Source organism: Cucumis sativus, chromosome 1, assembly GCF_000004075.3.
Source record: "Cucumis sativus cultivar 9930 chromosome 1, Cucumber_9930_V3, whole genome shotgun sequence".
Taxonomy (NCBI): domain Eukaryota; kingdom Viridiplantae; phylum Streptophyta; class Magnoliopsida; order Cucurbitales; family Cucurbitaceae; genus Cucumis; species Cucumis sativus.
In genome coordinates this window covers 19,175,623-19,203,214 of record NC_026655.2, presented here as the reverse complement: position 1 = coordinate 19,203,214, position 27,592 = coordinate 19,175,623, and the positions used below count along the sequence as shown (strand labels likewise).

The 27,592-nt window shown below is 32.8% G+C and overlaps 4 protein-coding genes across 9 annotated transcripts; 2 read left to right on the top strand and 2 right to left on the bottom strand.

Moving 5' to 3' along the window:
• The first annotated feature begins 7,159 nt into the window (after positions 1–7,159).
• LOC101205296 (ethanolamine-phosphate cytidylyltransferase) lies at positions 7,160–13,857 on the top strand. Of its 3 annotated transcripts, XM_031889536.1 has the most exons (11): positions 7,160–7,360; positions 8,063–8,483; positions 8,858–9,093; positions 9,342–9,496; positions 10,574–10,645; positions 11,732–11,799; positions 11,996–12,116; positions 12,332–12,394; positions 12,499–12,621; positions 13,294–13,372; positions 13,561–13,857. In XM_031889536.1, the coding sequence occupies exons 2-10, from the start codon at positions 8,122–8,124 to the stop codon at positions 13,363–13,365; spliced, it is 1,272 nt and encodes a 423-aa protein (XP_031745396.1). In that variant the 5' UTR covers positions 7,160–7,360; positions 8,063–8,121; the 3' UTR covers positions 13,366–13,372; positions 13,561–13,857. The 3 variants fall into 3 exon arrangements, with proteins under 3 accessions (XP_031745396.1, XP_011657166.1, XP_031745391.1); XM_011658864.2 differs by having other exon boundaries at positions 13,294–13,833; XM_031889531.1 differs by lacking the exon at positions 7,160–7,360 and adding an exon at positions 7,451–7,565 and having other exon boundaries at positions 13,294–13,857.
• A 2,556-nt stretch (positions 13,858–16,413) lies between these two features.
• LOC101205533 (hypothetical protein) lies at positions 16,414–25,941 on the bottom strand. Its single transcript, XM_031889231.1, has 4 exons — positions 25,741–25,941; positions 17,757–17,866; positions 17,370–17,658; positions 16,414–17,154 (listed from the first exon to the last, which is right to left on the bottom strand). The coding sequence occupies exons 2-4, from the start codon at positions 17,850–17,852 to the stop codon at positions 16,790–16,792; spliced, it is 750 nt and encodes a 249-aa protein (XP_031745091.1). The 5' UTR covers positions 17,853–17,866; positions 25,741–25,941; the 3' UTR covers positions 16,414–16,789.
• LOC116405252 lies at positions 18,026–21,592 on the top strand. The gene is made up of 3 exons (XM_031889215.1): positions 18,026–18,327; positions 18,781–21,241; positions 21,331–21,592. The coding sequence occupies exon 2, from the start codon at positions 18,809–18,811 to the stop codon at positions 21,122–21,124; it is 2,316 nt and encodes a 771-aa protein (XP_031745075.1). The 5' UTR covers positions 18,026–18,327; positions 18,781–18,808; the 3' UTR covers positions 21,125–21,241; positions 21,331–21,592.
• LOC116405253 lies at positions 21,445–25,672 on the bottom strand. 4 transcript variants are annotated; one of them, XM_031889226.1, is made up of 9 exons: positions 25,227–25,672; positions 24,253–24,326; positions 23,608–23,616; positions 23,374–23,520; positions 22,977–23,288; positions 22,760–22,903; positions 22,218–22,676; positions 22,012–22,107; positions 21,445–21,913 (listed from the first exon to the last, which is right to left on the bottom strand). In XM_031889226.1, exons 2-9 carry the CDS (start codon positions 24,316–24,318, stop codon positions 21,695–21,697), a joined length of 1,452 nt encoding a protein of 483 aa, XP_031745086.1. In that variant the 5' UTR covers positions 24,319–24,326; positions 25,227–25,672; the 3' UTR covers positions 21,445–21,694. The 4 variants fall into 4 exon arrangements, with proteins under 4 accessions (XP_031745086.1, XP_031745089.1, XP_031745078.1 ...); XM_031889229.1 differs by having other exon boundaries at positions 25,306–25,672; XM_031889218.1 differs by having other exon boundaries at positions 23,608–24,326.
• Positions 25,942–27,592: the final 1,651 nt, after the last annotated feature.

Genomic DNA, 27,592 nt, shown 5'->3' with positions numbered 1-27,592 from the left:
TCAAATACAACATGAATAGATTCCTCAATAACTAAAGTTTTCTTATTGAAAACTCTATAAGCTTTACTAGTAGAGGAATATCCTAGAAAAATACCAACATCCGTCTTAGAATCAAATTTTCCAAGTTTTTCTTTGTTATTCAAAATAAAACATTTACAACCGAAAACTTTGAAATACCCAATATTTGGAATTTTTCCATGCCAAAGTTCATAAGGAGTTTTATCTAAAGATGGTCTAACTAAAACTCTATTTGAAACATAGCAAGCGGTGTTAACGGCTTCCGCCCAAAAATATTTAGGTAAACCATACTCATTCAACATTGATCTAGCAAATTCTTGCAAAGTACGATTTTTCCTTTCAACTACACCATTTTGTTGAGGAGTTCTTGGAGAGGAAAAATTATGGGAAAAACCATTTTCTTCACAAAAAGCTTTAAAAGCATCATTATCAAATTCTCCTCCGTGATCACTCCTAATTTTGGAAATAAAAAATCCTTTTTCATTTTGTACTCTTTTTGCAAAACTAATAAAACTTTTCAAAGCATCATCCTTATGTTTTATCATCAAAACCCAAGTAAATCTAGAAAAATCATCAACTATCACAAAAGCATAATAATTTCCTCCATAGCTAGCAATTCTAGAAGGGCCAAATAAGTCCATGTGTAATAGTTGTAAGGGTCTAGTAGTAGAGATCACATTTTTAGATTTGAAAGAGGACTTAGTTTGCTTACCCATTTGACAAGCATCACAAACTTTGTCTTTTTCAAATTTAAAACTAGGAAGACCTCTAACCAAACAATTTTTAGAAATATTTGAAATTAAGTGCATGCTAGCATGTCCTAGTCTTCTATGCCATAACCAAGAATCATTATGCAAAACCGAAAGACATTTATCAATAATAGGATAATCATTCAAATCAAGAGTGTACACATTTTCATCCCTATTTCCAACAAACAAAACTTTTCTATCACTAACATTTTCAATTATGCAATTTTTTTTATCAAATATTACTCTAAATCCTTTATCACACAATTGACTAATACTAAGCAAATCATGCTTTAAACCATCAACCAAATGAACATTTTCAATCAAAGTAGATGAATCATTTCCTATATTACCCTTACCAATTATTTTACCTTTCTTGTTGTCACCAAAGGTTACCATGCCTCCATTCTTTTTGGAGAAAGAGATAAGCTTGGATCGGTCTCCCGTCATGTGTCTTGAGCAACCACTATCCAAGTACCATTTGTTTTTCTTGGAGGCTTTCAAACAAACCTAAAAACAACTAATTTCAAGTTTGATCCTTTGGTACCCATACTTGTTTGGGTCCTAGAATGTTAGCATTTACATATTTAGGGATCCATTTCATTTTTTCATAGACATTACAAGCACTAGATCTAGATAGGTAACAAGAATAAGCTTTATGTCCATACTTGCCACAAGAAAAACAAACAACATTATGCAAAGATTTATTTTTCATAACAAATTTATGTACTCTACTTTTATTGGAGAAATTCTTCCTTGGAGCAATGTAAAACTTTGCTCTTTGCGAAAAATTTCTTCTTGAATAAGTATTTTGAGCATACTTCAATTTAAAGCATTTAGGTCTAATGTGACCTTCAACACCACAATTATGACATATGGGTACAAAACTAGATTTAACATGATTAGACACATGATTAGACATGTTAAACTTAGGCACAATAGGTGATGCTTTAACGAATGTAGTTTTAGAACTTGAAGGAGTAGATGATTCATCAATATAGCCTAAACCTCTCTTATCACCATAAGATTTTCCTACTTCAATAATTTTGTCCAATCTTTGAGCACCTATTGTCAACTTTTTAATAGTTTCTTTAGCTTTATCAAGTTCTTGTAAAACACTTAGTTCATTTTCTTTAAGCACTTTAATCAAGTTATCTTTTTCACAACTATCATGCTCAAGAAATCTAACTTTATCAAGCAAAGCATCTTTCTCAATACAAACATGCTTATCACTAGAGACATTCAATTCTTCAATTTGCTCAAAATTTTCATTCTCTTTAAAGCAAGCAATTGTAATCAAGTAAAGACTTATTTTCACTAATTAAAACATTGTATTTCTTCTTAAGCACAACATACTTAGAACTAAGTTTTTCTAGGTCATTTTGCATGCTTTCAAAATTTTCAAATAATTCATCAATAGAAAGAGGTTCTAGAGTTACCTTATCATCATGTTCATCATCTTTGTCACTATGAGCCATGAGACCAAGATTTGCCATTTCTTCAACTTCACTTTCACTTTCACTACTATCATCCCATGTAGCCTTCATTGCCTTCTTCTTGGATTTCTTAGATGATTTGAGGAGAGGACAATCCGTTCTTATATGACCCGATCTTTTGCATTCATAACAAATCACCTCATCCTTTTTGCTTTTCTCACCTTTTGACTCTTTTTGGGTTGATAGGTGTTTCTTGAAATATTTCTTTCTTTTTATGAAATTTTTGTACTTACGTGAGAAATAAGCAATGTCATCTTCATCAAGGCCATCCTCATCTTCGGGATCAACTTCCAAGGAGATAGTCTTTAATGCAATGCTCTTCTTCTTTTTGGACTCATCCTCCAAGTGCTCCTTCATGATGATCTCATGAGTCATGAGTGAGCCAATAAGCTCCTCTAGTGGAAGTTTGGTGAGATCCTTTGCTTCTTGAATCGCCGTTACCTTAGCTTCCCAAGTCTTAGGTAGAGACCTTAGAATTTTTCTAACATTTTCGGAAGTTGTATAAACTTTACCAAGACCCTTCAAAGCATTTATGATGTTAGTAAATCTAGTAAACATATCGGTGATAGTCTCATTAGCATCCATCTTAAACAATTCATAATTATGAACAAACATGCTAATTTTAGACTCTTTAACTTGATTTGTTCCTTCATGAGTAATTTCAAGAGTATTCCAAATTTCTTGAGCGGAAGAACACATGGATATTCTATTAAATTCATCTTTACTCAAGGCACAATACAAACAATTAATAGCCTTAGCATTAAATGAACACTTTTTCATTTCATTTTCATCATACTCTTCTTCTAATTTAGGCGTATCAACATTATCAACATTTTTCATGGGTACATAAGGACCTTTAGCAACAATTAACCACAAATTATAGTCAATAGATTGCAAATAAATTTTCATTCTAGCTTTCCAATATGCATAATTTGAACCATCAAAATAAGGAGGTCTAGAAGTAGATTGACCTTCAACAATACCATTTGCCAATAGGTTTGCCATAATGCTCTAACAATAAAGTTTATCAAGAAATTAAAATTTCAAGATGAGCAACCTTGCTCTGATACCAATTGTTGGATCGGTATGGCAACCCTAGAGGGGGTGAATAGGGTTTAAATAAACTTTTTGACAAATAAAAAGTAAAATCAACTAATTAGATATTTTTTAATATTTAAATAAAGAACTTTGTAAACTTTGTTAAATAACAAGATTGATAAAAAGATATGAATGGAAGTATGCAATCAAACTCAACCAATAAGAATATGTAACTAAAATTAAATTAAAAAATAATTAGAAAAGAGTTAGAGAAGAAGACACCGTAATTTTATAGTGGTTCGGTTAAACTCAACCTACATCCACTTTCCCAAGCACCTCTTGGGATTTTGATTGAAAATCTTCTTTAGACTCTTTCCACGGATTTGAGCCGAACCGATTCTTGCTCCTTTTTCGGGTTCAAGAGCAAACCCGATCCTTTCCACGGGTTAGGATCCAACCGTTACAATATGTTGAAATTTTTAAATCACACAAAAGAAAAACTCTCTAAAAGAGTGAGTATACAATTTGAAGCTCACAAATTTAATCCTCACAATATAATAAGAAGCTCTCAAGAATAAGATGAAAAGAATAAAAATTGGAAGCTTTAGAGAGAATAACAATGTTGGCTTTTTGCTTTTTGAGGATTGTAAAGATTTTTTTTTTTTTGATCTTGTGTAAATGTGAAGTATTTAAAAAGAGAGGAAAGATAAATTCAAAATCATTTGGGTCATTAGATATAAGTAAAAGAAAAATGAATGGTTGAGATTTAAACTTAATTAGCCGTTAGACACAATACAAATAATAATATAATAATATGTCTTTTCAAAATACTTTGTTTAAAAAGAAATCAATAAAGCAACTTCACCCTCTTTTAAAAAAACTAGCCGTTAGACACAAGAAAAAGATAATAATATTAAAATCATTTTCCTTTTAAATTCATTTTCTTTATAAAAGCCAATAAAACATAACAAAAAGCCACATTTGTTACTCCTTCATTGCTCCAAGTGGCTTTCTCTAATTGGTTCAAATTGAATGCTTGGTCGCCACGTCACCATCTCGGGTATTTTTTCGTTAAGCTTCTTTTAGCAATATTTTCTTCATTTGAACTTCGATTTGGGTGATTCAAGAGCCGTTAGAATCATTTTTCCAAGCTCTACGATATGGTCTATTCAAATTAATAAAATTGTCAATAAAAAAATCAGATTTGTTATCATCAAAACATAAGTTAATTGAATAATTAAAATAAATTAATTTGAGATTAAGGGCCAAAAAGCCAACAATAAGATTCTCAGAAAACGCCAAACAGGGGTTTTGTCCTGTCGGCCACTCTGAAATCTTTATATTCAATTATTGTCAAGATCACTGTGTAGACCATATTGTTGCTTACTAAGCAATTTTTCATTAACATAAATAACTTTGTATAATAAATCAATAAGTTGTAATCTCTTTTTTCCTTTCTTTTCGGAAAAGGACAATCATCTCAGTTGTTGACTAATGATAAACTTTTTAAACACTAGGATTGTTTGAAGGATTAAAAATGTAAAATAAAATTATTGAAAATTAGACGAGTGTTGAAAAATGGTGAGAAAAACAGTTAACTGTCAAAATTAAATGAATTTTACATTACAAATCGAGAACTAAAATGCTCAATTCATATATAGATTTTGGATTACATTACTACAATTTCATTTCATTACATCTCATTACAGATCGCTAAACATGCCTAATTTGATGATTGTAATATAAAGATAAACTCCATTGCTCTACCAATTATATATATGAAATCCTAATGATCATAATATTTCAAAATACATAATTATAGGTAGTTTACATTAATTTCGGTTATAGTTTAAATGCTATTACTAGTTTATTACAACTTTTATTGAGGAATTGAATTGTTTCTTTTCTATTTTTTTAATATTGTTGAACATGGATTATTATAAGAAAACTGACAAAAAAAAAAAAATTGACAAACTATTTAAATTCAATAACTTTATGTTTTAAAAAGAATTCTATCAAACTTACAGTAAAAAGAAAAAAAAAATTTAAATTTAATTAAATAGGAAGCAAATATAGTTTTTGAACGATTTTCAAAATCTATATTTATGCATGTATATTTTAAAACTCAGCTTAATATTCTAAAACGTTGATAAAAATTAGATATTGAATCTTTTTACATAATACATTAAAATTGATCGAATATTAAATCCATATAAGTTATATATATATAGTATAAATAGTCTCTTTTTCTTTTCTTTTTACTATTATAATAATTCTCCTCAAAAATATTACCAAACAAAACATAAAACATTCCTTGTTCTTATTTTTATTTCTATCAAAATTTACTATAAATTTAAGGGCTTTTTTTCTAAAAAATACAAAGAAGAATTAACAAATTGTTTACCTTTCATAAAACAGAAGATACTTGTAAATATTTTAAATTTTACAATTTTCTAAATATATTTTATGGAGAAAGACAACAAAAATAACTTAGAATAAAAATAAATGTAAATTTAACCTATAAAAAAAAACTGAAAAGAAAATTAATAAAATAATATGTGAAGAAAGAAAACCCATAAAATAAATAGAAAAAAAAACAAGCAAACACAAGACAATCACTTGGCTTTAGCATTAAGCAAAGTGGGATCAACAAGTGGAGGTATGAAATAAGAGTGAAGATATGCATCCACATAAACGGAGTTTAAATAAGGCAGTGAAACGTGTACCAACTAACTATAAAGTATAAGAAAAGAAAATTAGTATTTGTCTTACACGACGACGACGGTAGATGCCCCGACCCCAACCGCCTAAAGCAAACGCAATGCAACCACGTGAATATTTCCTCCAATTGCATATTTTCTAATATTATTCTATACATACATTATATGATTCCAAAGTTGCCACTTCACAATTCTTTTTATTTATTTTATTTCAGTGAAAAAAATAATAATTAGCCCTTTTTTCTCTTATATTCTTCCACTTTTTTGGGTTTTTCGTTTACAAAATAAATTTATACAAGTATTAGGTGGAATAAGGTTATATGATGTTGGATGGACAAAACTCTTTCAAATAGGATGCAATAAATGCTACTTGGAGACATATTTTCCAAGTTGAGGTAGTTACATAACACCCGTACAATGACTATATATAACACGCGTGTAAACTAAAAACTAAATAAATACTTGCATTTACATTTTTTAAAAATACAATAGAAAGTAGAAGATTCAATTAAAAACCAACGAAAATTACTAATATGACTAGTAATTAGATATTTCATAATGCTAGTTAATGTTTATTCGTTTTTAAATTTGTTACTTATGTAATTTAGAAAATGTAATGTCACGAATTTTATTATCATATATATATATTTTTGTCATTTTTGCAAAAATCCCTTAAATAAAAGTAGTAATTAATACATTTTGTTTCGTGTGAGATATATATTAACATGTATATTTCTTATTTATTTAAATATTACTATTTTAAAAAATAATTAGAACTATGATATTTCACATGCATTACCGGTAGTTTTGAAGAAAGAAAAATTATTTTAGATTACAAAACTTCTGAATATATGACCCATCAAACCAAAGTATACTTTATTTTAAAATTTTGAAAATATTTTGATTTATTTTAGTTATTTAAAAATAACTATTTAAAAAAATTGTTGTAATATTATTAATTATATAATTTTGATAAAAATTACAAAACAAAATTTAAAAATGAATTGAAAGTTAAAATATATAGAATAAAATAATATTACTAGAAAAATTGAGAAAGAGAATTTTGTTAGGTTGGTAAATATTTTGAAAAGTGAGGATGGAATAGATTTATAATAATTTCCTAACTTTTATTATTATTATTATTATTATTATTATTATTGGGAGCTCACCGTCAGATCTCATATCCCGTTCGGACAGGTGACGAACAGCCGGATATTTTTGGGCGTTGTCCATCTTGGGAATTGCAAACGAGAAAGAACGAACGAACAGAGAGTCCCTTTCTCGTTCTTCTATTCTGAGCCGACACCTTCAGCCATCAACCAAGGGGAGACACACAAAAGAGGTTATGGATTTTTCATCTTCCTTTTCTTCTTTTTCTTTTTGTTTAAATGCATTTCTATTTTTTTGTTGATCCTCTTTTCTTCTTCTTTCTTCCCTTTTTTTAAAATTTATTGATCTGCTTTTCTCTTGATTTTCTGACGCATCTGGAACTATGAACTTCCATTTCCCTCCATAGGCTTTCTTATATCACCTTTTCTTCTTCCCAGGTTTTGTTGTTGTTTTTCTTCTTTTTCAGTGTTTAAATTTTGATAGATCCCCTATGGTTTCGATCAATTTTTGTTTTACATTTATGTGTCTGATTTGTTCGAATTTGGATTTTGGTTAATCTTGAAATTCTGGGGGTTTTACTTCACGATTTCTTTTTGTTTTTATTTCTGCCAGTAATTTCTTTCATTTCTGAGCTTACTTGGCTGACATTTTGATGAATCTGCATCGTCATGTCATCAGAATGTTGAGTTTTATTTCCATATTCCCTTTGTTTTGGCTGGCATCGAATTTCATTCGTATTCTTCTTAATTGCTCTATTTGGATTGATGTTTACTCACCGGAAGATATGTAAGTTTACGTGTGTGGTTACTAATTTGATTTTCCTTTTGGGTTTTGTTGATTGCTATGTTAATTTGGTTTTGCTGAAAAGGAAATTTATATGCAGTATCTCCCTTGTTAGGATTAGTTGTTGATGAAGTTGTTTTGTTGTTGACAGGTTGCAGTTTTTGTGTCTCCTCCTTGGAAAAAGAAGGAGTCTAGAGAATCTAGGAGTAAATGGGACCAATGGATTACGAAAGTAACAGTTGGATATGGGATGGCGTATACTACTACCCACATTTGTTTGGTGGTTTAATGCTCACAGCGGCCTTGCTTGGATTTTCAACGAGTTATTTTAGTGGGATTGGAGTACCATCTTTGCCATTTTTCTGGTCTGATTTCGGAATTTTCCAGAAAAGAAAGAGTGAAAAAAAGCGCATTCGGGTCTATATGGATGGTTGTTTTGATCTCATGCATTTTGGTCATGCCAATGCGTTGAGGCAAGCTAAGGCTCTGGGTGATGAATTGGTGGTGGGTGTCGTAAGTGATGAAGAAATCATAGCAAATAAGGGCCCTCCAGTGTTACCTATGGAAGAAAGGTATGTGTCGAATTCTTATTTATTTTGTTCTACCCATCTTCACAAATTTTAGCAGAGCATATACAAGATTATGCTCTTTCCTACCAGTGTAATCATGGGCAAGATATACACGATCGAAAGTAAACACATTATGTATTTGTAGGTTGCCTTACTCTACTTAATTCTTTGGCATATTAGAACCTTTACTGAGAATATTTGAGAAAGAGTTTATTTTATTCTTATTTCCTGTTGTTAGACTTGGAATTATTTTAAGTTTTCATTAGCTGCCTCATTCGACCCACACTACTGAAGTCACGAAATTTAGAATGTGTACAGAAACTAAAACTTTCCCACAATAATTTGCTCAGTTTCTTCTAACCCAAAGCTCCTTTTAGGCTGGCACTTGTTAGTGGTTTGAAGTGGGTGGATGAAGTTATTGCCAACGCCCCGTATGCAATTACTGAACAATTCATGAACAGACTCTTTAATGAGCATAAGATTGACTATATTATTCACGGAGATGATCCATGCCTACTTCCAGATGGAACTGATGCTTATGCCTTAGCTAAGAAAGCTGGTCGATACAAGCAGATCAAGCGTACTGAAGGAGTCTCCAGCACCGATATCGTAGGTACTGTGTTTCTCAATCTTCTGCAAGCAGTTTTTAGTTCGTACATTCTTTCCATTCTCTTTCTCTTGCTTTCCTGTTCATCTCCTTGGTACATATGTAGGTAATTGTCACAACTCACAAGAAGGATATGTTAAATTTGCTTGCTTATTGAGCTCTTGAATGTAACGTGGTTTTGTATTTTCTTATACATCCATTTTTAAAGATCTGAAAAGAAATTTTTGTAACCTATAATTAATTTCTTGATGTAGGAAGGATACTCTCTTCCATGAATGATGCTACGAATTCTGAAGATCACAATGCAACTTCCCTGAATGGAGATTCTATGAAGGAAAGTCCATCCCATGGTGCCCTTTCTCACTTTCTACCAACATCACACCGTATTGTACAGTTTTCAAATGGAAGGGTATGGTTCTCTAGTGACCTAACTATTCTTGAAGCCTTATACTGGAGGATTGTTCATCAATAGATACTAGTTTTCTTATCTGGTCCATTGGGTGTTTGTTGTGACAAAAAATGGTGGGCCCTTGATTGAATTAGTAATTGATGGGGGTGGTCATCTAGAATTCTCTAGTGAAGGTAGAACTTAGGTTGTGGTAGTCTGGTTGTTAGGTAGACATAGGGAGCTCTTTAGGTATCATGCAAGCTGTATTTGTGATATATCACATTCTGAAATCTAGGAGATTCTTTCATTTAGTTTGCATGATGTGTTTCTAATATTTAATATTTATTTATTTAGTAACATCACATTTCTAATTGAGAACTTAGGTTGTGGTAGTCTGGTTGTTAGGGAAACATAGGGAGCTCTTTTAGTGTCATGCAAGCTGTATTTGTGATAATATTCTGCCATCTACAAGATTCTATCGTTTTGTTTGCATGATGTGGGTCTAATATTTATTTATTTAATAATATCACATTTCTATAATCCAATGTTTGAAATTTATATTTTATATTTTATCTATTTATATATCAAGAATTTAATAAACTGCATGACAGAAAAAGCCAATTCTTTGGTAGAAAAGGTTTGTGGACAACACTATAATGTTGTTTTAGTAATGTTTTAACAAATCAACCACGTATGCAATGGAAATTAGGGAGTGCATGCAATGTTTCAAGCATATGAACTAGAAATGCTTGCTAATACTAAAAGAAACTGCAACATAAATTTTTTTCAAGAAACCATTTCCAAGAATTTTGTATGCCAGGATCTAGTCCTTATGTTGGCCTATATAATATATAAATTTTTTATTTCCAAAAAGTAAGCTAGGGTGATCAATCCTTTCATGCCTCAAGGAACTCATTTTTCCAGATTGTGTTTGTGTTTAGCCCTATACTTTTGTCCATGAACCGTGAGCAAAAATGATATTCTTTCCTCTCTTTGATTTTTTTTTTAGCTAGGGTGGTTTTCTCATCCCTGCTTAGCAGTAAACTCTGTTTTGCAGCCAATTCATTTATGCTAACAAATTATCATATCCAATGATAGGGGCCTGGACCAAATGCTCGTATTGTGTACATTGATGGGGCTTTCGATCTTTTTCATGCCGGGCATATTGAGGTATGATGCTTTACAAATTCTAGAATCACTTCTCGATTCATCCCTCACTCCAGACTGCTTTTATGTTTACCTTAACCTTGGTTTGATTGTTGATACTTCATGCCGATTCTTGTGTATAGCAATTTGTTGCCTTAAAATTTCAGTTCCAAAATTATTTTTCTTCTGGAAACTTACCATGTTGAATTGTATTTTTGTGTTTATTTGGACCATATTTGGTAATCATTTTGTTTCTAGTTTTTGTTTTTGAAAATTAAGTCTACATACACTATTTCCACCTCCAAATTTCTTCCTTTGTTATCTACTTTTTACCAATGGTTTAAAAAACCAAGCCAAAATTTAAAAATTAATAAAAGAAGCTTTTCAAAACTTGTTTTTTTTGTTTTTGAAATTTGGCTAAGAATTCAATCTCTGTACTATCATTATAAGAGATGAGGATGAAATAGACTTATTTTTAAAAGCCAAAAGCCAAAAGCCAAAAATCAGAAACAAAATGGTTACCGCCTCAGGCCCTCAGCATTAAGAATGCCTTTGTAAGTATTTCAATGCACTATAATTTTAATTATTGGATTTTTCTGGGAAAGTTTATGTCACTAGGATGCTGCTGTTAGAATTGTGCAAAGCCTTCAAAGTTTGGCTGGGGCAGTAAAGGCGAGATCAACTTTTTTGGTCTTTTAAAGAAAGACTTCACGATGAACTCATGTACACTGTAGAGGATAGTAGCTATGTTACACGTGTGGTGTGAACCTGACAATGATTGAAGGACAGCAGGAATAAAAATGATTGTCTTAGTTTCATTTTTTATGGCAGGAATTTGCTTGGGATCCATCATGCTTAGTGTGCTTTATTTTACAGCTGCAGATTTCATTATGAGCTTGTATCATTTGTTCATGACCTCGTGCCAATATATTTGCATCATTTTCTTTCTTTTAAAGTGGACAATGGCAATTAAATATTCTCTGTGTTCTTTTCCCCAATTTCAATTCAATTATGTTTGAATTTGATTTGTCCTTTACATGCTAATTAGTAATAACAGAACAGTTTCTCAGGAATCCCATATTGTGATCTCATCATCGTTTCTCTTTTCAGATTCTCAAGATTGCTAGGCAGCTTGGGGACTTTTTATTAGTTGGCATACATAATGATCAGACAGTGAGGTACCTTATTTTCATTTTTTAGATTTAACCTATGTGTGTCTTTTCTGTTAAGTTTCTGGCTAAACCTCTTCTAGATGTTCTGTTTCTTATTTTTTTTAAAAAATGAATACCTTTCCTTAGATTATGGATATGGACTTTTGCCTTAGATACTAATGAGTTGGAAAAGTAGACGTTAATAACTCAATGTCTCTTGCAGTAATCTCAGAGGGAAACAATTTCCAATTATGCATTTACATGAACGCAGTCTCAGTGTCCTTGGTTGCCGGTATGTTGATGAGGTGATCATCGGTGCACCTTGGGAAATTACAAGAGACATGGTAAGTTGTATGCTTCTGTTTTGTTTTTGACTTAAACATAACACAGGGGTTTCATCCTCATTGGAGCCGCCCGTCCTTTTCCATACATGGGGGAGGTGCAAAGAAACCAATAGAATTTATACTTTATGCATTCACCGATTTATTGCTTTGTTGGGTCATTGTCTTTGAGCATCAACCGTGAAGTTTTAATTACGGAAGCATTCTTTTGCTGGCAGATAACAACTTTCAACATATCTTTAGTTGTGCATGGGACAGTTGCTGAAAACAACTCTTTTGCTGTAAGTATAGCTATTCTTACTGTGTTGATGAGATAAGACTTTTCTTTATCTTTCTATAAGTTCGCGTTTACAAAACCATAACAAGATGTGCTTGTCTGTATCAGGGCGACAGTGACCCCTATGCCGTTCCAAAGAGTATGGGAATTTTCAAGTTGCTTGAAAGCCCTAAAACCATTACCACTACTTCAATAGCCAAAAGGATAGTTGCCAATCACGATGCTTTTAAGGTACTCTGCTCCTTTTATTTCTTAACCCTCAACTCCAGAAAGTAATCTCTGTATTTGACTTCTACAGAAATTTGAACTCAATAAATAATAAATTGAGAATGCACTCGCACTTGTTTGGAATGACTTCTAAAAGAGGACTTGTTTTTAAACCCTTGTAATGGACCCTTTGGTCTTAATCTAACCCTTGGAGGGTAAGTGAGAGCCCAAAAACTTGTTTTGGCTTAGTTGGTGCTTATAGGATAATTGCAAATGTATCAAAATATCATCAACGATAGACTTCCATCATCTATCAAGATGGTCTATCTTAGTAGACTTTAGGAGTGGATTCTAAATTTTGCTATATTTATTTGCAAGTCTTTTTGCATTATGTTATATCTCCACATACCTTTGGACACCGCTCCATTACTATAACCTACAATTAACTACAGTATAACTATTTCAAATATTTTATTATTTCCTCCTCATCCTCTACAGTTTTTATTATTTCCTATCCATGCTAAAGATAATCCACCCTAAATGCAAACTATTACATCCTGGAGATTATAATAACTACCAATTATAGTAATCAATTCAGCTCTCCAAAGACCCCCTTAACTCTTGTTTCTGCTTTCTAGACTTCTTAATCTGATGAATTCATTGGACTTTCCCTGTCTGGTGTATTTTACAATGCAGAAACGGAATGCCAAAAAAGTGGAAAGCGAGAAGAAATATTACGCGGAGAAGAAATACATATGTGGGGATTAAATGAATGGTTTGTTGCTTCTACAATTTACTGTTGGGCGTTTTAGTGTTGGTAACTACTCTTGTTTCTGAAGGTCTTCAGTACAGAATTTTCCCATGGAGATAGGTTTTAGAGTATTGGAAGGAGTTACACATCCTTTTCCCAAGAATGCTTCGCCAGAATTTGACATGCCAATTAACTTTGTAATTTCATTGTAGGCTATAACCTGCAGCAGCTAGAATAGAGATCAAAACAACAAAAAAAAAGTGGGACACAAAGAAGAAAAAAAAAAAAAAAAACTATGACACTACACAATGATTTGATATTATGCATCATGTAAACATCCAAATCGTATAGGTATCATCTTGTGCCTTTAATGGCATTGTTTTCCCTTTTTTTCCCCAAGTAATTTAGGTGTTGTTGTATTGTTTGAAAGCAGTAAAAGTTATATTTATTATTTGATTGCTATGGAATTGACATTCATTCCCAAATCATATTTATTATATTTATTGTTAGTTGTGTTGGTTAAACTACAGGTTTAGTTTTTTAGCTTCAATGTTTGTGATTGATCCTGAACTTCTAATCATATGCTAAATAAGTTTCTGAATTTTGAAAAATGTCTGATTGGTTTTTTAAATTAGTATATTGTGTTCGATATATCTCCAAAATTTTAATTTTATGGTTAATGGAGTATTGATTAATTCAGTATTTTTTCTTTAAATCTACATTTATTTGATACAAAAGTTGAAGGATTGCATTAGATTACAGGTCGAGGTCTTGAAGATATAACAAATTCTTAGTATATTAGTTTTCTACGTGCAAAATTAAAAATCAAGAAGATTGAAATGAAAGAGTCAAATTTTAAGCATTGAACTCTTGATTTAACCATATGTATTAGTTGTATAACTTTATAGAGGTTTTTTTTTCCTAATTGCATATCAGTTACTTAGGTCTAATTAATTTTTTTTTTTGAAAATTGTGCTTGTTTTTAACAAAAACTTATGCATTAAAAAATGGAATAGTTGCAAATTTAGCAATTAAATTCAAATTAATTAACTATATAACACGATTTTAAAAAATTTGCAAATATAGCAAAATTTGTCAAATTCTATCAATGATATAAGTCTAACACTGATAGATCATGTTGCAAATATTGATATATCACTGATATACCATATGAAGTCTATCAGCGATACAAGTCTATCAGTGATAGTTTTGCTACATTTGCAATTTTTCTAAAATGTTGCTATATTCTTAATTATTAGTGCTAAAATAGTCATCAATTACAAATTTCCTTAAAAGAGGTTATAAGGCTAAATACATAGCTAAAGTAGAGAAATACATCTCTTGTATTGATAGAACTCTAAAAACAAAGATGTCCAAGAGCTTCTTATTACAACTTTAAATTGGCAATTTATAACAACCTTATAAGAAAAATAAGATAATGACTATGTAATTTTAATTGTCGAAAGTTTTAACTCAACTGACATTTGTCTTAAGAATTAAGAGGCACGCGGTTAAAAATTTCCTAATAAAATAATAAATCATCTAACAAAGTGTCCAATGTAAAATGAAATTAGATCCAATCGCAAAGCCTAAATCAGATCTACATGTCATGACTTTCTAATGAATCACTTTTTAGCTTTCGAAATTTGTATATGTTTACTCACAAGTTTCTTAATCACACCTGAATTATAAATCAAATTATAAAAACTAAAGAATTTAAAGACTATTTTAGATAAGTTACTCGCATTAGGTTTTATGTCTATTCACTTTCTACCAGACCTTGAGAAACTAAGTTTTTCAAGTAATTTGTTTTTTTAAATTTGATACGAAATTCAAATGTTGATTCGAAATAGATAAAAATCAAAATAGAAAAATAGAAAGAAAACATGCAATTTTTTTTTTTCTTTTATCAAATTGAGCTTAAATGACAGAGAGTGAAACAAATAAATGAATAGGTGGAAGTGATATTTTGAGAACTAATTTTCAAAATCGAAAAGTTAAAAGCCAAATTGGGATTAAAAACAAATACATAGAGACGTGAAGTAAAATTGAAGGGAATCTCTGAAGTCTTGTTGGCAAGAATGAATAGAAAAAGTAAACATCATTTTTCAACAATCACAATGATAGTCTTTAAAAAAACAGATAGTGAGTGTCTTATTAATCCAACTATCTTTTAAACTAATATTTTCTTAAAATTAGTAAATCAAAGTTAATTATCATAAGATTTTCCAAATTAGTAATGTGAGACTAAGTCCCATCTCAAAACAAACTTTATCTAAAAGACAAAAGGGGAAAACCAAATGTGAAACAAGCTCTAAACATTTATTCAAAAATGAAATCAATTTAGATTTGTATACAATTAGAATATGCTTTTCTATTTCACAAATTAGGTAATTAGGTTTCATCGGGTTACATGACCTCATTTGTTGATCACATGAACACTTAACGATTTACACACTTTTTAGTGAATATTATATACGAGTTCCAAATAGTTTGATAAATAATACACTTCCCATAGATTTCTTTCATATAGATTGATAAACTCGTGTACATTCCTACCCTACATTTGTCAATAATATTCATCCCTATCACAAATTTCAGTTCTTTTTCGTATTATAACAAGTAGGTAACATTAATTCATTATTATTCTTTGCCATATCCAAATTCAAGGGATTTTTTACTCACTTTTTCTGGTCTACAAAATGCCTCACTTTTTCTAATCTACAAAATCATTTTGAAAACATATTCTCGACCATTTAAAATATATCATAGGGTGTAAAATCTTGTCTAATTTTTTTTAAAAGAAAATTTTAGATTATTAGCCAAACTTCATAAGCACAACAAAAAGTTCAAACTCTATTGGTTAACTAATAAAAAAATACAAACTATTTAATTTACCCTTTAGGATAAAAAAACACACTAAAAGAACAAAAACTCACTTCATTTTTTCAATTTTCGAGTAAGGGACCAAATATTTAGAAGCTTCCTCGTTCTAACAAATCTGATGATACTAAGTCTGAGTAGTAATAGTGTTTAGCATCTTAATTTTCAAGAACTAGAAACAATTAAATGATCAAATTGGGGTGAAATTAACTTTGAATAATATAACAAAAGTGATGCTAACCCTCTCAAAATCCAAAATCTCTCCCTAAGGCATGTGGACAAATTCTGATCCATTAGAATCCAAGCTAGGAAGCTCTTTTTTCTTTTCTTTTTGGTGGGGGTAAAAGGGGTTGGTACATGGACTCATAATTCTCATACCAATTCCTAAGAAAAAGCTGCCACATAATGATGAACAAAAAGAGGCAATTATATCTATGTGCCCATATGTTCTTCAACTCAAATTTGCTGCAAATGCAATTTCATCCTTTTACTTAACAACCCCATGGCATCAAAATATGGTATTCTATTCTTCTCAATATGTACAGATTCTACATACCATCAACGAAACCAAGTTATGGGTGAAGATGTTTGCTGTGGCAGCTGTGGAATCATGCAGTGTTGTTGTTGATGATGCCATTGATGTATACCATTAGCTCCATCCATTCCACCATACCCATAACCTTGTTGACTGTTGTTTAAGTTGTTGTCTTCTTCAATCTCCATTGTTGCTTCTCCAACTTCTTCAGCTTCCATTAACTGTGGAGCTTCTTCCTCTTGGGGAACATTCATGGTTGAGGAAGTAGGAACCTGTAAACGAGGAACCCAAGGAACAACAGCCAGATTCTTGTTCTCAATCACCATATCTTCATCATCTTCACCACATTTCACCCGGCCATCATAACAATTCTCGCGAAGAAATTCACCTGATGATTATCAGAAACATGGAGATCAGATTCATTGTTCACAGTCCCAGTTTGTCATAAATAAAATACAGTTCTTATTCTTAAGAAAAGTTGTTCATCAATCCAATATTCAAATCGGCTTAAAAACAAAAAGTAGTTCGAATACGTGAATTCAAAAATCGAAACGCAAGTTCGCAAAATACAGAGAAAAAACAAGACGGAAAATCAGTACTTACTCTTGAAACCAGATATAATGTCAGAATCAACAGATACCGAGAGAGGAGAAGATTGGAAGAAAGACGTATTAACAGGCTTAAACAGAACAATAGCCCTCTCTTGATTGTCACAAAAAGGACGATCCTCCATAGCATAAACTGAAGGAGAAACAGAGGAAGCATCCGACAATTCCTCAATCCTTACACCATTACCACCTACTGTGAAATCTTCAGGAATCAAAGGCTGTTTACTTAAAACAGAAAATTCCGGTGGTTCTTCTTCTTCTATAATAGGCGGTAAACCAACATCCTAGACAAATCGAAGAAGATTCTAAGAACAAAGCTCCAAAAAACTGAATTGAAAGTAAGAATAAGAGTATAGAAAAAGGAACAAAAAAAAAAAAGTACCAGACGGCGAATCTTCCTGGCAGGTGAGGAGAGGGAGAAATCGGAGAAGTCATCGTTGATTTGATCGAGATCTTTTCTTTTCATCTTCATCTTCATCGGAAAACAAGAAACTTGGGAAATTGACAAAAATAGGCCAAAAATGGGGTATAAATAGAGTTTTAGGATTGATTGTAGAAAAGTTGAGATTTAGGATAAATTGGAGGTGAAATGACGAAAATACCCTCTTTTAATTTTAATTCACATTTGCTCTTCTCTTCTTTTCCAACCCCTCTCTCTCATCTCTTCAATGTCATTCACGTGAAGAAAAAAAACAGAATTGCGAACGCAGCCTTCTTCTCCTCTCCTCATAGATTACGTAAAGGGAAAAAAAAAGAAGAATCCTTCTCTTGCAGTCTCATAGATTACGTAAAGAAAAAAGAAGCATTTCTCCTCCTTCTCATAGATTATGTAAAGGAAAAAGAAAAAAGAAAAACTCATTTGCGATTCTTCTCCTCTCTCAAAAGTTTGTCAACTTTCCGCTTTACTCCGGTGTCGTTCATCATCTACTCCGGCGAACATCTCACGCATTGTGGTTTGTTTTAATTTTTAAATCCGAATCTGAATTGTGTTGTGTTATATGTATATATATTTTTGCATCTTAAATGTATAAATCAAATATTATTTTTTATTGTTTCAAGTTGATTTAGGGTTGATTTAAGGTTGCTTTATAGATGTTTCAAATGATGTTAGCAATTTATCATTATTATTATTTTATCTCGCAAACATCTGGTAGACATCTCGCAAACATCTCGCAGACATCTTGCAGGTTCTTAAATTGAAATGTTTAATCTGAAATGAATTGATTTAGGGTGACTTTTAGCTATTGTTTTTTGTATCTCGCAATATCCTAAACATTTTGTAGCTGTCAAGATCGTAAACATGTAGGGTGTGACTATGCACGTTTTATTTAGTATTTACCTACTGTTTTTTAATAAACTTTGTTTATGTGATATGTCAAATGCTAACTTCAAATCATTTTTTGCAGCAATTGAAAAGTATAAGGTGGTTTAAGGATGTCACATATTCCCATGTTAGTGCGTTACGGTGGTATGTGGGATGAGAGGCGAAGAAAATACGAAGGAGGCATGTTAAAAGGCATCGTTGTCAGTAAAGAAATAACACATAAAGATTTACAGGCAGAATTATATGACCTTGCAGAAGTTGACCCTTCAAAGTTCGACGTAATGATAAGATGCATATATGAGATAAAAGTGGAACACGAAGCTCCTACATTTGAGTTAAGCAATGACCGTGATTTGAAGTTTTATCTTCTTAGTGAAAATCCATTAAAGGTCCCTTTATACGTCTCATTTGAGCCTAAAAGTAATCAAAGCAAAAAAGTGTTAAGCAAAGATTACAATTCAGTATCTGGCAGCAACCAAGCTCATAACTTAAACCCTCATCCTCCAATTGTAATGGATACATTAAATGAGAATGAAGTCCATGTTCGTGAAGTTGAAGTTGGCTTGTGTGATAACGTGATAGGGACCACTTCGGCTATATGGGAATCATATGAGTCATATGATTCGAAAGATGAGACTTTTACATGGGAGCCAGTAGAGATGAATAGTGAATCATTTGACATCCCACAACATAGAGATGGTCCTACAAAAGATTGCAAAGGAAAATCTAAAGTTCGTTACAGCTCTTCTAGCCAAAAGTTGAAGACAGACATGAATGATTGGTCCGAAGAAAGCTCTACAAGTGAGGAGTTTGATGTAGGACAAATATTTTTTTCCAAAAAAGATTTGTCAATGAGATTAAGTGTCTTGGCAATGAAAAAAAATTTTCAGTTTGTAGTAAAAAAGTCTACAAAAGAGGTTCTCTTTGTTAGATGCATTGACAACAAGTGTGGTTGGAGACTGCGAGCGATGAGATTGAAGGATTCAAATATATTTAAGATTAAAAAGTATGTCAAAGTTCATTCGTGTTCTCTTGACGTTTTGAATCGTGACCATAGGCAAGCAAAATCTTGGGTTGTTGGAGAATTAATAAAGTCAAAGTTCAAGGGAGTCGGTCGTCTATACAAACCGCGTGATATCATAGAAGACATGAGGCAAGACTATGGCATAAATATGAGTTATGAAAAAGCATGGCGCGCTAGAGAAAATGCGTATGAACGAGTGCGCGGGTGTCCTGAAGAGTCATATAATCTATTGCTTAGATATGGTGAAGCTCTCAAACTTGCAAATGTAGGTACAATATTTCACATGGAACTTGAAGATAATCGTTTCTTCAAATATCTTTTTATGGCTGTTGGTCCATGTGTTCGAGGATTCTTAAACTGCATTAGACCGGTTATAGTCATGGATGGAACATTCCTTAAGAACAAATATCGGGGTCAGTTGATAGTTGCTGTTTGCTTGGATGGTAACAATCAAATTTATCCTCTTGCCTTTGGAGTGGTGGACAGAGAAACAGATGCTTCAATACAGTGGTTCTTAGAGAAATTGAAAGGTGCAATAGGAGAGGTGCCTAATCTAGGCTTCGTGACAGATCGAAAAACATGTTTTTCTAAGTGTATTGCATCGGTTTTTCCCTCCGCATTCCATGGACTTTGTGTCCAACACTTGACTCAAAATTTGAATGATAAATACAAGAATGACACTATAGCTACTTTGTTTTACAATGCATCTAGAACATACCGTGAATCAACGTTCTCAGAAGCGTGGAGAAGTATTCTTGCATTTCCTAATGATTCAGGAAAATATTTAAACGATGTTGGAATAACACGTTGGTCTCGTTTTCACTGTCCAGGAAGACGATATAATATGATGACAACAAATATAGCAGAGTCCATGAATTCTATACTGAAAGAACCTAGAGATTTGCCTATTGCTTCATTCCTTGAACATGTTCGAGCTTTGCTACAACGTTGGTTTTGGGAGCGTCGAGAAGAAGGCATTAAAGTGACGTCTACATTGACTAAATGGGCAGAGTTAGTTCTACAAAAGAAACAAGAACGAGCTTTGACAATGAAAGTCAACCCAATTGATTGTTACCAATTCCATGTTAAAGATTTAGATAAAGAGGAGGTCATAAATCTTCATACTCAAGAGTGCACTTGTAAGGAGTTTCAAGCTGAGCAACTACCATGCGCACATGCCATTGCTGTTGCACGGGATCGCAATATAAATGTTTATAGCTTATGTGCTAACTATTACACTAATGAATGTTTGTTGGCAGCATATTCGGAGGCCGTCTACCCAGTTGGGAATCAGTCGGAATGGAAGACAACCGAAGAATATGTACATATGACTGTCTTACCTCCGAAAGTAGTCAAAAGAGTTGGTCGACCGAAGAAAAAAGAGGATTCCAAGTGTCGGTGAAGCACCAAAATTGCATAAATGTGGTCGATGTAAAGAAACAGGCCACAATAGATTAACGTGTACCAATCCAATTTCATACATCCAGAAGTCGAGCATACAAGATTAGTACCCGTCTTGGTACGTAGTAATAGTTTTATACTTGCTTGGTTTGTGCTTGCGTTGTTTGCATGATCACGATGTAAAAAAGGTTCATTTTTTTAATGCAGGTGGAAGATGCTTATAAAATTGTGTCCTGTGTTGTTTGCAAGATCACTAAAGTCATCTCACTGACAATTCTAAGTTGAAGACTTTTCTTCTGCAACTTCAAGACTTTCCTTCTCTTTTTTTTTTATCCTACAGTGAACTGTTTATAGAATATTTACTCCTTTGGCATTTCAAGCTTTTTGAGAAAGACTTGAAATCCTATTATGACAATATTGTGTGCTTTAGAACTCAATAAATGCTCTCCTTTTGCTACTGCAGTATTAATGATGCAAATCTTGCTGATTACTTTTAGTTTTTACATTCATCTTCAAGGTTCAGCCTCTGTTAGTTTTTACAAGGTTCAGCCCTTGCTGATTACTTAAAGGTTCAGCCCTTGCTGCATTTGAAGTCCAAGCATAATAGAATCCAATGATTGCCATGGATATTGAATGGAGAGTAAATGTAATCAACATTCACCCAAGGATCTTGACAGTCTTGTTTTGATCCGACAACATAGTCAACCAACCGATACTCCTCCTTCCAGTGAAATGGTCGATTCTCTTTAATACATTCTTGGTATTCAGGCCACTTCGCAACTAATAGTCGCTGGAAGGAAAAAAAACACACATGCATGTATACAATGAGACAATAAGACAAATATCAAAAGCAAACTCAGTACATAAAGTATGGTTGCGAGTACAAACCATGAATAGTGTGTCTACAGTTGTGAAGTTTTGAGCAGTAGGTATCATGGCTGTCTTAATGTTGAAGCGAATGAGAAGAAACAGTGCATCCAAATGCTAATAGAAACAAAATAAAGCATTTAATTCGGTTATGCGATCAAACCAACTTCTTGAAGGTACTAAGTGCTCTAAAACTGTAAATAAGAAATAATGAGAAAAGTTCTAACCTCATCCGCCAACCACCGACGACACATGAACAAGTCTCTGAAAAACTCCTTCGATTTTTTCCCGTGAAAAGTTTCACGCACCTCATCTTTCGTACGCTTGTCTGTGATCCAAGCTCTGAGTCGATCTAAATGGGCGTCAGGTATTTTGTGCATAGGATCATAGACGGATGGTTGAGACTGAGAGGTGGTGGTGATTGATTTTGTAGTCCGTTTATCTAAAGCTGTGAAGGGGGTTGACAAGTATACACTTGCACGCTTGCTACGTGCGGGCCGAACATGTGGTCGTTCAGTGGATAATGGTTCTATTTCCATGACGTCTGAATCAAAATAAGTAAGACTTTTTACTCCAATTTCCTCGTTCAAATCGTCAACGACGTCTACTGGCTCCTCCGAATGAATATGAACCTTCTTATCCAACTCATCCATTGTGTCATCCTCCGTGCGGTTTGCTTCGACACCCTATGGAAGGTCAAAATGCATTACTAAGGATAAAGCATTAGTAAGGATGATTTTCACCCCACTACAGAACTTTGATTCCTAACCTGCTTTTGACGTTCAACATGTTTCACCCCATCACTTGTGTCATCCTCCTTGGGCATCCTCAACCAAGAAGGTGTACCGGGTGTGTCAACATCTTCGGTCTGGGCATCATGACCTTCAACTCCCGTGCAGTCTCCTTCTTCACCCTTTGGAAATGTCAAAATGTATTGGTAACGTTAAACAAACTTTGAAAATGTTAAACAAACTTTGATTCCTAACCTTTTTTTGAACTTCAAGGTGTTTCAATATAGTCGACAGCATTGATTTTAGGCTTTCACGTTCATTCTCGAGAACCGCTACTCGATATTTGAGTTTTCGAACAACTTCTTTCATCTTAGACTTCCACTTCTTCTTTTTCTTACTCTTTTTGCAGTCATTGTCATCATTACTAGCTTCTCCTGGTCGTTTTGAATCACCATTCTTCTCAGAAACGGTGTTATATGGATGAGTTTTCTCAACAAGTTCCCCTGAAGACATTCTTAGATGCTCCTCCTCTTCAGGCATCATCTCAATTACCACGTTAATTAAGAACTACAAAGTGGAAATGTAGTTAGTTAGTCAAAACATAAAGGAACAAAGTCATGCATTCGGTAAGTTACTGTTTGTTGATACTTACCATTGGTGAGTCAAACACCTGCCTCTGTAGGACATGAGACTTCGGCGATAGTTCGCACACCCACCTCAGCATTCGTGGTATTGCATCGTTGCTTACTTTATGTACACCACATTCAGTGATGGTTGGTATAGACTCATATGCCCAAACCTATTCCATGTTCAACAAAACAAGTTTAGCAAGTGTCCCAAGATATATGTATATATAAATATGTGCATAGGAAGTAAAGTAACATACCTGTAACGCCTGCGGAAATCCCATGACAGTATATTTTGTCTTAGTTGATTTATTCTTTCCCTTCGCATGTTGCATGTCCAAGGCTCGTTTTAAGGCAGAAAGTGTACGTCCAAAAACCAACCCTCCCCAATCGTAATTGTTAAATGTGGTCCAATCATCTGCAATCCTAAATAAAGTTCGGTCCACTTTCGTCCGCCTATCTTTTCCTAACAATGACATCTCTATAAAGTAAACTAGAGCTAATTTAACTATGTCATCGTCATCGTCATCCCCCTCGTATTCCACAAATGTGTCCTCTAAGTCACTTATATAAATACACTTTTTTTGTTCGAAGAACTTCTCCAACAACCTACTATTCCCAACCAAATCAATAGGCTCTGGTTGAGAACTCCATAGACCCGTCATCATATTAAATTCTCTCCTTCCAAAACTGCACACGACTTCTCCTATCTTGAAACTTATGTGATCAACCCTTTCATCTTCCACCTCTCTTAACAATAAGTAGTGGATGAGCGGCCCATTAAAGATTATATTCAGATCCAAAAAGTGGCCGAACTTTGTATTTCTAAATAAGGTTAATTGATCCGGTTTCAATTTAGCCTTTATTGTACGTGTACTGTTTTCTAAATGTGCTAAACTACTTACTATAGACTGAAAATGATGAGCAGGGTCAATCTTGTACATGGGACCGTTAGTTGATGTCGAAGCCATACTGAGACCTGCATAAAAAAAAAAAACTAATTAAATATAATTGCATAAGAGACTTACTTAACATGGATGCACTAGCATCTTGGGACTTCTACTCAAAATTTTGGAAGGTGAGAGATAGGTGCTGATAGGTGAGAGATGATGAAAAACTTCAAGGCAAAGTTGCTAAGTCTAATAGAATTGCTAACCCTATAGCCTTAACACCTAGTAGACTAGCTAAACATGCATTCTAAACCGTTTAGGAAGTTTACACTCTTATATTGGGACTTCTACTCAAAATTTTGGAAGGTGAGAGATAGGTGCTGATAGGTGAGAGATGATGGAAAACTTCAAGGCAAAGTTGCTAAGTCTAATACAATTGCTAACCCTATAGCCTTAACACCTAGTAGACTAGCTAAACATGCATTCTAAACGGTTTAGGAAGTTAACACTCTTATATTGGGACTTCTACTCAAAATTTTGGAAGGTGAGAGATAGGTGCTGATAGGTGAGAGATGATGGAAAACTTCAAGGCAAAGGAAATGGTCTTTCAACAATGCAGCTTATGATAATGTCTTTAGAATACAATATTTAGAATGCATGTTTAGCACATATCTATTGTACTGGTAACTTTGCAGAGTTTATATGGGATACCAAATATATGTTCGAATTCAAGTTCTAAACTCCAAGGTATGGTTTTTCTATTATTACAGTACATTGCAAAGGAAATGGTTTTTCTTCCTAAAAACAGAATGGCTCCCACGGTTCTCTATGTCTGTGTGCATATGACATGCATTTCTTCTCCAAAATGTGCCAAAAACAAAAAACTCACATCTTAACAGACAACTTAAACAAACAAGATGGAATACTGTAATAATAAATAAGCTACAACAGACTAACTCTAAAAAAAAAACTGAGATTTTATTACTCACTTGACTTCAAAGATGATGGATACGGCACTGCCAATGTAGAGGAGTGGATAAGAAATGGAGAGGTCCGGTGAAAACAAACCTGAAATCGAAATGGATGGAAGTGGAGAAGCGCCCGCCGGAGATGAAGTCGAAATGGAGACCCGTGCAGAAGAAATGGAGACGTTCGGTGAACAAGTTGAAATCGGAAAATATAGCGGAGAGTCGTGAAGAAGAAATGGATGGAAGTGGAGAAGAAATGGACGGAAGAGAAAAACGTTCACCGGAGCCGGGAGAGAGTTGAAGAGGGTAACTGCAGACGCGGGAGAGTTCAAATGCGAGTTTACGTTTTTCTTTTGAACGGCCTTCTGTCTTCGGGTTGAAGAAAAGGAAAAAGAAGAAAAGAGGAAGGAAAATAAAAGAGGGTATTTTCGTCATTTCACCTCCAATTTATCCTAAATCTCAACTTTTCTACAATCAATCCTAAAACTCTATTTCTACCCCATTTTTGGCCTATTTTTGTCAATTCCCCAAGAAACTTCTCTCCCTAGTTGATACAGAAATTAAAAAAATAATAATGATTCTTCGGATGAAGTGAAAATAGGGAATTGGAAGGTTGCTTATAAAGAAGAGAAGGAAGAAGAATGGAAGAATGGAAGAATGGTTGAAGAAGAAGAAGAAAGAAAGAAAAGGGTTTGTGTTCTTTTCTGGCTGTCTCTAGAGAGCTCTGGAAAGCCCCACAGATAGAGAATGGTGAAAAACCCATTTTACCTTTTTTTTTTCTCTTTAGGAAATTAATTATTGAAATAATTTTTTTATAATCTTTTTTAGACCTAAATTTTGTTTATAATCTTTTTTAGACCTAAATTTTGTTTATAATCTTTTTTAGACCTAAATTTTGTTTCAAAATATTATATTTGATAAATTCTAAAAATAAAATATTTACCACCAATGACAATAATAAAATATTATATTAATTTTTTTTTGTTATATTTTATAAATATTTTAATTTATTTAAATGTCTATACTTTATATAAAATTAAGTAAATAATTTTGTGTAAATACTTTATCAATTTTTAAATTTTTTTTCTAAGTGAGGAAAATAAGTGAAACTTAATTACATTAGCATCGGTTAAATCTTGTAACTTTAACTTGAAAAGAAAGTTTAATGTTAAATTTAAAACTTAAGAATGGAATTGAAATCAAACTCAAATCTTACGGTGTAACCTTTTAAATTTAATTTTGAAATAAAAACTAAATTTATAGGTCTTTGGTCAAAATGTAGTTTTCTCAATAATAATAATTATTTTAATTAAGTATTGTAAAGTCTTATTAATACATAAGATATGAGACTTCAGTTTTACGATTTCTTTATGATCTTCACACATACGAAATATTAATAAATTTGTCTACTTCTAAATAAATGCTTAGTTGTACTACTATTTTTCTTTTTGTATGGCCTTATTTATAATCTATCAACTATAGCTTTTTATTACTAATAGACTTGAAACATGTTCGATTTTGACTTTTTCTTATTATCGCTCTCTTCTACTGATATTGTATTGTGTTACGGTGAAACTGAATTTACAATTCTAAAGTACCCAAAGATGAAAGGCAAGATGAAGAGTTTTCTATTGAAGATCAAACCTTCGTTCCAAGATCCCCACAAGTTAGAGAAGTTGCAAAGTTATGTTTCATTTGGTTCCCATGTACGAAGAAACTTCAAGTGGATGAAAAAATGCAGCTGCATGAGGACAACATAAGGTTTCTAATTCTAAGGACTTTGAAAGACAAATTAGTTGAATCCAGAATACATAAATATTCAAAGACATTTTCCTAACGTCATTTCTATTACTTAGACAAGTTTATATTACAGTTGCTCCAGGCAAATACCATGCTTCTCTTTTGATACAACTAAGATTGAGAACTAGAATGATTCTGATACTCAAAGTGAAGATAAGCTATCAGATCATAAACAACAAGAAGATACTGCTTGCGAGCATGTTGTGCCACTTGAAAACTGGATATTTACCTCAAGCTTCTTCCATTACATGAAAGCCTTGTTGGGCTTCGTCTTCCTGATTTTTAGCCAAACTGATAACCAAATCAGTAATCTTGATTGTAAGAATTTACAACCAAACGAATTTCTAAAGCCTTTGATTAGGAAAAATCGGTTCTCAAACTGAACCTCCCTTCATCCATTGAAAGGAATGTAAACAGAAAGATAAATATTTAATATAGAAAGTACAGGAAATCGATGGATGGGGCAGCGCTGTGTGTCAGAGCATGCTCGTCCAAGGTGTTGTTTGCCTATAGCTGTATGTCCAAACAACCTCACACCATTTTATGTTTATGCTTTTGTACTTAGTTTAGTGTTTAGCTTGTTTCCT